This window comes from Rhineura floridana, chromosome 5 (genome assembly GCF_030035675.1).
Source record: "Rhineura floridana isolate rRhiFlo1 chromosome 5, rRhiFlo1.hap2, whole genome shotgun sequence".
NCBI classification, from domain to species: Eukaryota; Metazoa; Chordata; class Lepidosauria; order Squamata; family Rhineuridae; genus Rhineura; species Rhineura floridana.
Genome location: NC_084484.1, coordinates 13,871,859 through 13,884,231, shown reverse-complemented (window position 1 = coordinate 13,884,231; position 12,373 = coordinate 13,871,859). Strand labels below are relative to the sequence as shown.

Here is a 12,373-nt window from a genome sequence, read left to right as displayed (position 1 = left end):
GATAATGGACTGGATGAGAGCTAACAAACTGAGACTCAATCCTGACAAGACTGAGATGCTGTTGGTGGAGGGGCTCTCTGCCCAGATGGTTGATGTCCGACCTGCCCTAGACGGGGTTACACTCCCCCTAAAGGAGCAGGTCCGTAGTTTGGGGGTCTTATTAGATCTGCTCCTGTCACTGGAGGCTCAGGTAGCCTCGGTGGCACGGAATGCGTTCTACCAGCTTCGGCTGGTGGCCCAACTACGACCCTATCTGGACAGGGAGAATCTCGCCTCAGTTATCCATGCTCTGGTAACCTCTAGATTGGATTACTGTAATGCACTCTACGTAGGGCTACCTTTGAAGACGGTTCGGAAACTTCAGCTGGTGCAGAATGCTGCGGCCAGAGTTCTTACTGGGACAAAGAAATTTGACCATATAACACCTATTCTGGCCCAACTGCACTGGCTACCAATATGTTTCCGGGCCAGATTCAAAGTGTTGGTTCTTACCTATAAAGCCCTTAACAGCATCGGACCGCAATACCTGGCGGAACGCCTCTCCCGCTATGTATCTACCCGCTCGCTGCGCTTGACGTCGAAGGCCCTTCTCCGGGTCCCAACGCATAGCGAGGCCCGGAGAGCAATAACTAGAACTAGGGCCTTCTCAGTAGTGGCCCCCAAATTATGGAACGACCTCCCTGATGAGATACGCCTGGCGCCTTCTTTGTTATCTTTTTGGCGTCAGGTAAAGACCTACCTCTTTGCCCAGGCTTTTTAAATTTAAATTTTAAATTTCAAATGTTAATTTTAATTTTTTTTTTGTTGCAATCTTGTTTTCACATATGTTTTATAGTGCATTTTATTTATACTCACTTGTATTTTAACCTGTTTTTATTGTTGTACACCGCCCTGAGAGCTTATTGCTAAAGGGCGGTATAAAAGCAAAATAAATAAATAAATAAATAAATAAGTAATAAATAAATAAATTAGACATACAAGCAACATTTCACCAGATATAACACAAGTACTTGCCAATCTAAAATGGATGTACTGATGTCATATAATCCATGACGTCATCCCTGGATGGCATGGTAGCACATGTGACTTCACCAAGTGTATCTAATATCATCAATAACTGCTCCTTATCATCCGTGATCATTGCTATTAAAATTTCTGAAAAGTCATACAGTCCTATTTTAATTGTTTAAACCCTTTCTACAAATTCTGTGAGTTACTGCACATGGCTAGGAGAAGAAAGCAGGCCATGTGGCTTAACTGGAAAGAAAGCAGTTCTCTAAGTAAGTTGTAAGGAAGAGAAGCCTACTCCTAAGTATGTATAGTGTGTGCACATGCATATATATATGAGAGAAATAAATCCTGTCTTCAGCACGGTTGAAGCAAGGGGCCTCTCACTCCTACCATTTCTATTAGATGACAAAAAAAGATTGCTGTTTGTCGAATAATAATATTTATTTCATAGAATATTTGACTGTAGTCAAATACAGGTGTTCAATTGACCAGCCAGTAGATCAGTATTCCGGACATAATTTTTACATGCAGTTTTATAGCAACTGTACTTATGTAAAAACAGAAGCCTTACATATGATCATTTTACCACACATTATCTTCACATTTTGGGCAGAGAAATTCTCCTTACCACTTTGCCATGTGACACAGCTGATCCAGACACCCTGAGAACTTACTCTCAGATTGGTCACCTCTGTGGTTTTTACACAGAAGCAATATCCAAGTACACAGTGTACAACTTTGCTTGTGTGGACAAGACTGTGTGCCCTTAGCTAGAGTATTAGTGCCAATTCACAGCCTTGTTTTACTGGTGGTTACCAATATACTACCAGTAATGTAAAAGTAGAGTGTGTGAATTTGGAAAAGAGACTTCAGACATAAACAGTACTGCTTATTATTCAGTTTTCTGAAATTATGAAAAGGCTGACAGAACAAATGTATGGTTTAATCATACCTAACTTCCAAGGGTTCAGCTTGCTTGTTCTAGGCTCATGCAGGGCAGTGATGAGACCCCAACAGGCCTGACCAATGCCTCATATGATGTTCATGTGCATCCTAAAACATGCTCCAGAATCCTCTGCAATGCACAGGAGATCCTTGGCAGACATGTTGGTGTGAAAAGTGTTCTATGAAGATGGAAAGTTTAAAAATTTCTGACTGATACAAGAGGTACTTTTTGTCAAGATGAATCTCATTAATGAAGCACCCACTCTTAACTGTGCTTTATTACTTCTGTAGGACAACTATAGCGCTTTAGTAGTATTAAACAGTAATTCGGAATAGCTACATTATAACCAGATGGTTAAGTTCTACTTCCAGAAATAAAGCCAAATGCTACATGAGATTACTGAGAAGCACACAAATGTATGAGAGAAAAACTGGGACTGACAATGAAGTTAGATGCTGACATATATAATTATTTGTAGCAAAAGTATTCCTGAAATCTGAGAAAAACATAACACTTTAGGTTCAAGTTATCTTGTGTTTATTTTACATTTCTACAGAACAGACTTAACTTAGTCTGAAGCCTCTGAACAATGCATGCTTTTCAAATTTATTTTGAATGTTGCAAAAGAAAAAGCTTGTTCTTGTGATGTAATTTTGGGCTGCTTTGTTGCAAACATATACCTTTATTCTGTGATCACTGCTACATTTAGCACAACAGTGGATTACATATATAAGGGTACATATCTATAGCCAAGTGCAATGTTCAAACAATACTTGAGCAACAGAAAGTGCAAGCTTCTTCATCTACATTTTCTGTTGAAAGATCTGCATGTCTAATAAGAACACAATCAAAATCTCACATTTATTGCTTTAGGAAATATACAGAATTCATTTAGCCCTTTCTTTTACTTTTGATATAATTGAAATGCATTTCTATAGTAATACACTTTCCTGTACTTGTATTCCTTAAAAGATGTTTTGGTATTAGGGAATGAATGCTATTTTGTCTGCCAGGACACAAAGCAATTATGGTGAAGAACTTTGAGTTAGAACCATATGATTGAACCTATACAACTCTAAAAGGCTTATCAATTTTTATTTTTGACAAAATGGAAATTACTGAATTCCAGGATAAGCAAGCAAAAGAAAAAAAATCCATTTCAAAGTACACCTCCAGATGCAGTATCAAAACAAAACAAAGTACAGTTTGGAGAGTATGCTGGATGCCTACTGCAACTAGAGCATCATTCACCCACTCACACCATCAAATCCTAAAAGTGCATACTATATGCTACTATGTTTATCCTCAGTTTAAATATGTCTATTATGTGTACTGGCATTATGTAAAATTTGAGGCAAGACAATTAGCAATGGCCACAATTTCTTTGTACATAAAGGAGATAGCACACCTAGTAACTTCAAATCACTGTGAATGAACTGGCGACTGCTCACATTGTAGACTACATTCCTGTCTTTCAACAGACTGCCTCCGTCTCACTGAGCCCCTTTTTCTTTCTTCCACCCCTGCATTTTCATCTGGTGCCATTCTAGACCCATGTGCCAGCTTTCCTCATGATGCTATGGACTGTGCATGACCATAGCATCATAATGAACCATGCTGGCTGGGAATGGTATGTCTGCAGCCACCACAAGCAGAAAGAAGCACAAAGCAGGCAATGTCCCTCAGGAAAGCAGATCATGCAATAGGCTGACCAAGCCTATAATTTTACTAACACTGAACTAACAGAACTCCTCTTTAGCAGTACATTAATACAAATTAGAGTACAAGCATTGGATGGATCCTCCTATTTCATCCTGAAATGACCTGAATTATTTGTTGGATATCCACTGGACATCTGAAAAACTAAAGAGCTTCTGAGATATGAGTATATTGGGTATCTAGGTACAGGTATAATGTAAGTTGGGTTTTTTAGTGTCTGCTACAGTATGGCCTGGACCCTTCTTTGCTGACCCAAACTGGGGCCTAATTACTGCACTGCATGCTTGCCACAGTACTCGAGATTTTTCTGGTTCCCATCTTGAGATGCTGCAGAAAGGATGTGCTGCAGCACTGAGGGTTTCATTACCTACTCCTCTGTTGCCAGGAACTCTGGGATTTGTGTTAGAAGAACCACAAGGGGACCCGCACCAAGGGCTGTGGCATTACATGATACATTTCAGATTGGGATAGACTCCAGAGAATCTGAGGGCTAATCTGAAATAGAAATGGGATGGAAAAGAGTAGGAGACTCTAGACATCAAATGACTGTACCCATCCTGAATACACCTCATTGCTAGAAATAACTTGTACTAAGAGAATGCAGAAGCTTGTATGAAAGGGTAAACACAGTATGCCAAGGTCCACCAACTAACAGAATATGTATGAAGCAATTTGTGAGAGAATTAAACCTGAGGTATTATCGCTAGTGTGAAAAATGTAGCAATAGTGCTGGTAATTGCTACTTTAATTGCTGTGGTAAGTCATAAAATTATAAAAAACATTTGGAGTTTTTTTTAAAAATGCTTTTTTAAAATTTCCTACTGGGTTGTCAAAATTCCATTAAAAAACTCAGAAAGGGAGCATTTCAGGATTAAAAATGCAAAAGCCAATTCAAGTATTCACTCTTATGTGTATCATTAACATGGCAGTTATAAAGTGTTATCACAGCCAATTACTGATACAGGTCCACAACAACTGAGTTTAAAGCAGTGGGTAGTAACCAAGGATGCTTCTATAATGGAAATCCCCACCCCTCCTCTCCACTACAACAAACTCAGAATCAGGGCAGGAGGCAGCCATACGAGTGGGGAACTGAGGGGAAAAATGGGTGGGAGGCAATTTGCGCTTCTCTTGATACAACTCAACTGTTCTTGTATAAACATAGACCAAACGAAACCTTTTTGGAACTCTGCTTTTACCTAACAGCTTTGCACCTTCCTGTGAATACGATGTATAAGACCTTTTAGAATGGCATGTTTTACGAAGCACTGTAGGTCTTTATTATTATTATATCTAATATATTTATCTAACATTTGTCAAAGGAATGAGCACAATTAAGACAATGATGGAGGTGGTTCTAATTTTACCTGTACATACAGAGAGATTAAAAAACCCTTTGGAATTTAAGTCTTAGAATTCATCATCTCCTAAACCAAAACAGATCATATGGAAGCCGTTAGTGAGAACACTTAATTTTACAGAGTAAATTTTAAAAGCATACCATTAATTTTTTCATATAAATATTATTTTGCTAGTGACTCAAGAGTATATTGCCCAAACAATTTACATTTTATTACATGACTATAAGACCACATGCTTCTTTAAGGCATTGTTATGGATGGATATGTAATAAAGGTCTTTTCTTCAGGCTTTTACTTCAAAACCCTCTGCACGATTACCAGTCATCTGTTTATGGCTTCATTGTTCGTATGAACTATGCACTTTATCTCTTTGTATACAATTTATTATCACGTACCCAGGTGTCAGCTTGAATGGGCCTGATGTTGCTTAGTAACACCTCTTCATAGTTTCCATAATCACAGAACTTAACAACTGCAGTTGTCCCGGAGGAATGAAGAGCTTCAATTTCTGCCCGATAAAACTGGGGGGGAAATTAAAGTTCACATATTTCACTTGCAAAAGTAACACTATATGCATAGACCATGTAATAAAAACAAATCTGTAATAGAATTAGGAAAAGTCATAGGTAATAGCAGATAGGAACTCTGTCCTCCCTTTTTTAAAAAACTGTTAGTGATCTCTTGCAAGTTTTAAATCAGTAGATCAATCAACCAACAGTTTAGCTGAATAAATGGAGAGGGGCAATTTAACAAGTGAGGCATGAGTTGAGGGCACACTGCTCTGCTTTTGGGGCTATTATGTACTAGAGAATAATCATTAAAATTAAAAGATGGCAATTCATTCTAACAATGACGGGTTGCTTTTGTTTCTTAATTGTAAATTATCATACATTCCCTTGAATCTTAAATTGTAGATGCCTTTTTTAAGATTCAAGGAAAGTTTAAAGGGTTTTATTAAATATGTAAATATAGTCAATTAATTGGTAAAAAACAAAAATACCCTTAAATTGCTTAAGTGCCTTAAATGTTTATACACTTTACACAGAATAAGCAAACACAGCTGCTCATCTCTCTCTTAAGATCACATGAGACATCAAAGCATTCATGAGAGCTCCACTATAAGCTTTGCATGCATTACCCATGCAAGTTAGGATTACTTTAAGTCAACTGCTTGTAAGGAAACATGCTCTGTAATAAATAATACTACAGATATGACAAGAAATTTCTTATTTCCACACATCCCAGGAGAAAGCTACATAAACTAGGACAGGAAAACTTTAGAAACCCAGGAAGCAAGGTATTAATCAATATCCCTTTTCAAAACCAACAGCCATTCTTTGAGAGTATAAAGATGACTCATTCACTTAAAACAGTATAAGCTGACTTGATTTAAGTAGGACATACCTTGTTGTCTTCCCAGTAAAGAGCAAAACATTCATCCCCTGGTTGCCAGCTTTTCCCATACTCTCCTGAAATAGATGGTTCCATCATTTTTTCTGGTTTGATGGGCCCAGATCTCTTTTTGGGCCCAGTATCATAGTACATTTTGACATCAAATGATGTGGTCAGGTTGGGTGCAGGCATTTTAATAGGTCCAACTCTCCTTCCTTTCTGAAAATGTTCCACATCGCCATTCGGTACAGAACTAAAATGATCAGTTCTAACAGGTTTTTGATAATCTATGTTCATACCAAAGTGCTGCTCATTTTGTAAGCTGGTTAAACTTTCATTTGTTAGCATTAGTGTTTTCCTATCATAGAAATTGTCAGGATGGTGTATCTGACTTTCCCTACTTCCCTGTTTCTGATTATTGCTGTCAGATGTATCTTGAGCAGCCGAGTTCTCTTTTGTTTCCATGAGTGATGCAACTTTTCCTTGTCTGTTTTGCACAGGGTTGTCCCTCCTCTTGAAATGAAAGTCACCTGGGTGAACAGCTGTGGGATATGCAATATCTTTTCGAGGATAAAATCTATCACATCTATTTCTCTCTTCAACCCATTGCTCAGGGCCCAAAGAATTTTGTCTGTCGGAAGCTCTGGCTCTCATTAATCCACTCCCCTCCATGACGTGCCTTGAATTTTGACTGTCTCTCTGAAAACGAGGTGGCTTCTCATTCCTTGGCTGTCTAGTGTCATTTCGAGGAACATGCATTTGGTGGTTATATATTTTTATGCCATTTTGTTCAGTATTCATTACTCTCTGTTGTCCCTGATGCTGCAGTGATATATGTAGCTTTGGTTCTACAAAAGAAACACAACATTTATTACTGGCACAGCTAATTTATATCGAAATTTTATTTCCTAAAGACAGTTTAGGTATTCAGTTTGGAAACAGATATTAAGTCATTCATCTGGTGTAGAAATAATACATGGGGTTTAACACTGCGCTCTGGTGGTCACGCTTGATTTATTTTAGTTATTTAAGATTTGTATCCTGCCTTTCAGCAAAGACTTCTAAGATGCCTAACAAACATTTAAAATTCAAGAATTAACATTAAAAAAGGGTTTTTTTTTAAATCACAACATAAAAAACTGCATTGAACTGTCATTCCCAAGATACACCTTTCCACTGGGTACAACCAAGAAGCAAGTTAATCACCTAGGTAAGCAAGACATATGGGAAACTATTCACATGCTGTAAAATTAACTGGAATGATATTGTTGGAGTTAAATATTTGGGGCATGATCCATCCGAAGATAAGCACTTTGAAGTTTTTCTGATTTCAATGGAATATATATAGGTACATGCCCCTTAGACATCAATAGGACTAAAAGGTGCTTAAGTTTGGTCATTGTGGTTGTCTATGTGTGTGGGCTAAAAGATAAACAATGTTTAATTTCATGTGCAGGATACTTGTATGAGAGGACAGAATATTACAGGGAGGCAGGAACAGTTAAACTGTACAATAACTTCCTATAGAACAACATCAGGAGTGGACTACAAGCACAAATTTTAATAATTTCTTATGGTCATGGAGCAAATCTCATCACTAGTGCAATGCTTTAAATATTTTTCAGTGACAGTCATCAGAAAAGATAAGTTTCAGCAGCAGATGAATGGTTATTTCTTTTATTAAAAATATACCTCCCATCCTTCAAAGAAATGAAGAGGATATAGAAGTGGGGGGGAGCAGGGCAGTGAAGTTTCATGCACAGGCAAGCCAAGCAGCATAGTTGGCTATAACATGCTGGAAAAACTGGCTCTAACTCCGTCATGTGTCTCTAAAACCAGGAAGAGAAAAGCAAGCAAAGCAGATCTCCTATTCCCTCTTTTTCATGGACCAGCAGGGCTTAGATATTGATATACTGAACTAGTTCAGATATTATGACCAAACTCACAGGCTCGCATGATCCATCTTGTACAATTTTTCTTCTCCTTCTCCTGGTTTACCGTGACGTTTCAATTGGGCAAGCTATGATTACCACTAATCAGCAACTGCTTTCGAACCATACTATGATGTGCATGTACAAACCATGATTTGGAATGTTTTCTACTTATCAGGTAACCATTGTCTGGCTTGATGTGGATATCAGGCAAATAAGGTAACGGAGAATGAAATCAATGCATCAAAGGAAGTTATCTCATGGAATGATCACAGACTCAAAACCATGAATTGGCTATGACTTCTGAAACGGATCAAAGAGAAAGGAAACTCTGTGGGAAAGAGTGACAGTTTGGAGCAGAAGAGCACCAGAGGAACTATGGAAATGCTTTCAGGCACGTGAGGATGAGACTGGAGGACAGCCTGCAGATAAAGGATTACAGGAAACTCCACAGGAGAGTGAAGGGGAGGCTGAAGCTTAGTCAAGCAGGGGCAATGAAACCATGCCATACAACACGAGTAATAGTAGTAGTGGGAGACTTCCTACTGCGTGGGATTGAAACCCAAGTCTGCCAAGAAGACCCATGGACTTGCCAGGTATGCTGTCTTCCTGGAGGACAGATTAAAGATATGACTGAAGGGTTGCCAATACTCATAAAGGCCTGCTGACACATATCTCTTCTCATCCATGAGGGAACAAATGATACTGCCAAACAGAGCTACAAAGAAATCACATCAGACCTTGAAGCTCAGGTCCAGGTGGTTTTCTCATCCATCCTTCCAGTGCTTAGGAGTAGAAAATAAAAATAAAATACTCTGGGTGAATTACTGACTCCGAAAGTGGTGTCAATGCAAGAGATTTGGATTCTGGGACTATGGGCTACACTTCCTGGAAGACAGAATGCTTACAAGTGAGGGATTGCACCTCTCAAGGATTAGGAAGAATGTGTTTGGCCACAGCATGGAGAACTTCATTAGGAGGGCTTTAAACTGAATCCTAAACTTGGAGGTAATGATTGATGCTTATGCACAATAACAGGACCTGAGAGAACAGCTTTAATAGGGCCCAATAATAGTCTTAATAAAAATGTAGGAAGGAAGCCAGACCATAAATCACACAGTCTTTGATGCCTATATACTAATGTCCAGAGTATAGGAAACAAACAGGATGAACTTGAACTATTAATACAGAAGGATAAATACGACTTGAAAGGTATAATTGAAACGTTGTGGGATGACTTCCATGACTGGAATACAGTAACTGAAGGATATAAATTGTTCAAAAAGAACAGAAGGAATAGAAAGGGAGGCATAGTCACTGTGTATGTTAAAATATATATATCCCTGCACAGAAATGCAGGAAGATGAGTTTGGTAGCCACATTGAGACCATTTGGATTAAAATAAATGGGGCAAGGAATAAGAGGAACATGGTGGTTGGATTCTACTACCGACCACCCAATCAAAGAGAAGGCAAGGATGAAACTTTTCAAAAGCAAATTGCCAATGTTTCAAGGAGGCATGATGTAGTAGTAATGGGGGTTTTCAATTACCCCAATATCTGTTGGAGGGCAAATTCTGCGAAACATCGCCCTCCCAAAAATTTCTGACATGTGTTGATGATAACTTTCTCCTACAGAAAGTGGAGGAAGAACCTAGAGGATCAGCTGTCCTTGACTTGTAACCAAAGAGACGACATAATGGATGAAGTGGCAGTTACGGGAACTCTGGCGGAAAGTGACCATGTTATACTTGAGCCCTTGATTTTAAAGGAAGCAAAAGCTGGGTGTAGCCATACAAGTATGCTGGACTTTAGGAAAGCCAATTTTAATAAACTTTAATAAACTCAGAAAAAATGATAACAGCAGAATGAAATGTAACAGGGATAAGTGCAAAGTTCTACACCTAGGAAAAAGAAACCAAATGCACAGCTATAAGATGGGGAATACTTCTCTTCTCAATTATTCCAAAATGCAGGATACGGAATAATGGGCTCAAGTTACAGGAAGCCAGATTTCAGCTGAACATCAGGCAAAACTTCCTAACTGTTAGAACAGTTTAACAATGGAACCAATTATCTAGGGAGGTGGTGGGCTCTCCAATACAGCAGGCATTCAAGAGGCAGCTGGACAGGCACCTGTTGGGTATGCTTTAACTTGGGATTCTTGAGTTGAACTAGGACTAGGTGGCCTTATAGGTCCCTTTCAAGTCAGACTATTTGTATTTAACAGTAATTTTGGACTTTGAAAGCCGCCGTCCATTCAATAAACATTGATTTTATTAACCATCACAGCAGATGTTTCCAAACCAATGAATTTTTGTGGTTTCCTTCAAAGGAAAAGAGATTAGCTTGATATGATTGTTTGAAGGTCACAGATTTATGGCAGCTTAAGTGAATAAAATGATTGACTGACAGCTTAAAAAGGAAATGCTTGTCATCTTAAAACTACCTAGTATAAGACGAAAGCTTTCCTTTCTTGCAATCAAGCCAATGAGTGAAGCATTTTCCAAGCCATTTCCCCCAATTTCCTTTTACCATAATAGCTGAGGAGATGTCTAGTGACAAAACAGCATGTGTCAAATTAAGTTTGTTACTACTGTCCAGTGAAAGTATGTTTGCCTTTTGAGAGTTTGGGCTCATGGATCACTGGAAAAGGATTAATAGAAGGGGAGATGGGGTGGGTAGGTTCCTCAGTCTGCTTATGTTATAGTAGTGCTGGGATTGAAGCAATCCCCCAAGGAATCCTTTTTCTTTAGTAGGCAATAATCCCTCACTTCTTAGGTTAAAAAGCAGAGGAGGAGGATCATGTGGCCTCCAGATTCTGTTGGGCTACAAATTATATCATACCTGGTCATAGGCCATGCTGACTGGTACTGATGGGAGTCCAATAACATGTAAAGGGCCACAGGATCCCCATCCCTGGATTAAAGCTCTCTGTAAAATTTCCTGCAGGATTTTGTACCTGGCCACTATTAATGCGTTGAGGCTATAACTTCATCCATTTTACTTTAATTTTGGCAACAGTGGGTTCAAAAGGACTGGAAGAGATCCATAATGTAACAGTGCAAAATATTTATAACATGCACGGAATAAATCTCGAGTTTTTTTGGATTTTACTTAATGAAAAAATAGCTCTTTGGACTGTTTTTTCCTTGGTCTTTCAATTACACATTATATGTCCATGCTTCCTCTGTTTATCCCACTACCAGAAGCCATGCAGCCATTCAATAATGCATTATTAGATTACAATTTCTAGAGCAAAACATCTCTCACACACACACCTCTTAGACCAGTGACAACCCTCACACTACCTTCATGCTATGTTTGTTCGATTTTAACTCAACATACAATAGTTGGAGGGTCAATGTCTATACATTTCAGAATAATTTCTTTAAGTATGACAACTGCATATTCTTACATGGGGAAATCTCCATATTTTCCTTATTTGGCAGCAGTAAAGAAAATTTGAATACACAAAGCAAAAGAACACAACATTACTATTTTCAGCTGTCTAACACAGTAGGTATCAATGTTTTTAGTGATGATAAATGATAAATGATCCAGGAAAACACTATCCTTGCAATGTAGATATTTACATTTCAGGTTTTAGCTTCCATATTAGTAAATGTTTTCTAATATAAAATCTGTTTTAATTTTTCAGTTTCAAAATCACAACATCTGATTTAAATACATTCATCAGACATACCTTGAAAGTGCAGGATTGGGTAACTTTTTATTATTGTTTTCACAGTTCTAACACATACCCCAATCAGTGCAGGATTCTTAAGAAGAGTCTGCTGGATCAGGCCAATGGCCCATCTAGTCCAGTATCCTGTTCTCACAGTAGCCAACAAGATGCCTAGGGGAAGCCTGCAAGGAGGACATGAACACAGCAGCACTCTCTCCACTTATGATCCCCAGCAACCATCATTCAGAAGTGTGCTGCCTCCAACAGTAGAGATAAAACATGGCCATCATGGCTAGTAGCCATTGAGAGCCTTATCCTAGATGAAT

The 12,373-nt window shown here is 38.5% G+C and overlaps 1 protein-coding gene across 2 annotated transcripts in view; it reads right to left on the bottom strand.

The window, feature by feature from the left end:
• Positions 1–12,373, bottom strand: part of TDRD3 (tudor domain containing 3) — a 110,684-nt gene that overhangs the window by 28,145 nt on the left and 70,166 nt on the right. For both annotated transcript variants that reach the window (XM_061629958.1, XM_061629959.1), the window contains exons 11-12: positions 6,442–7,277; positions 5,433–5,558 (exon numbers count right to left, since the gene is read on the bottom strand). In XM_061629958.1, coding sequence (XP_061485942.1) covers positions 5,433–5,558; positions 6,442–7,277 — 962 coding nt within the window. The remainder of the gene's footprint in view (positions 1–5,432; positions 5,559–6,441; positions 7,278–12,373) is intronic.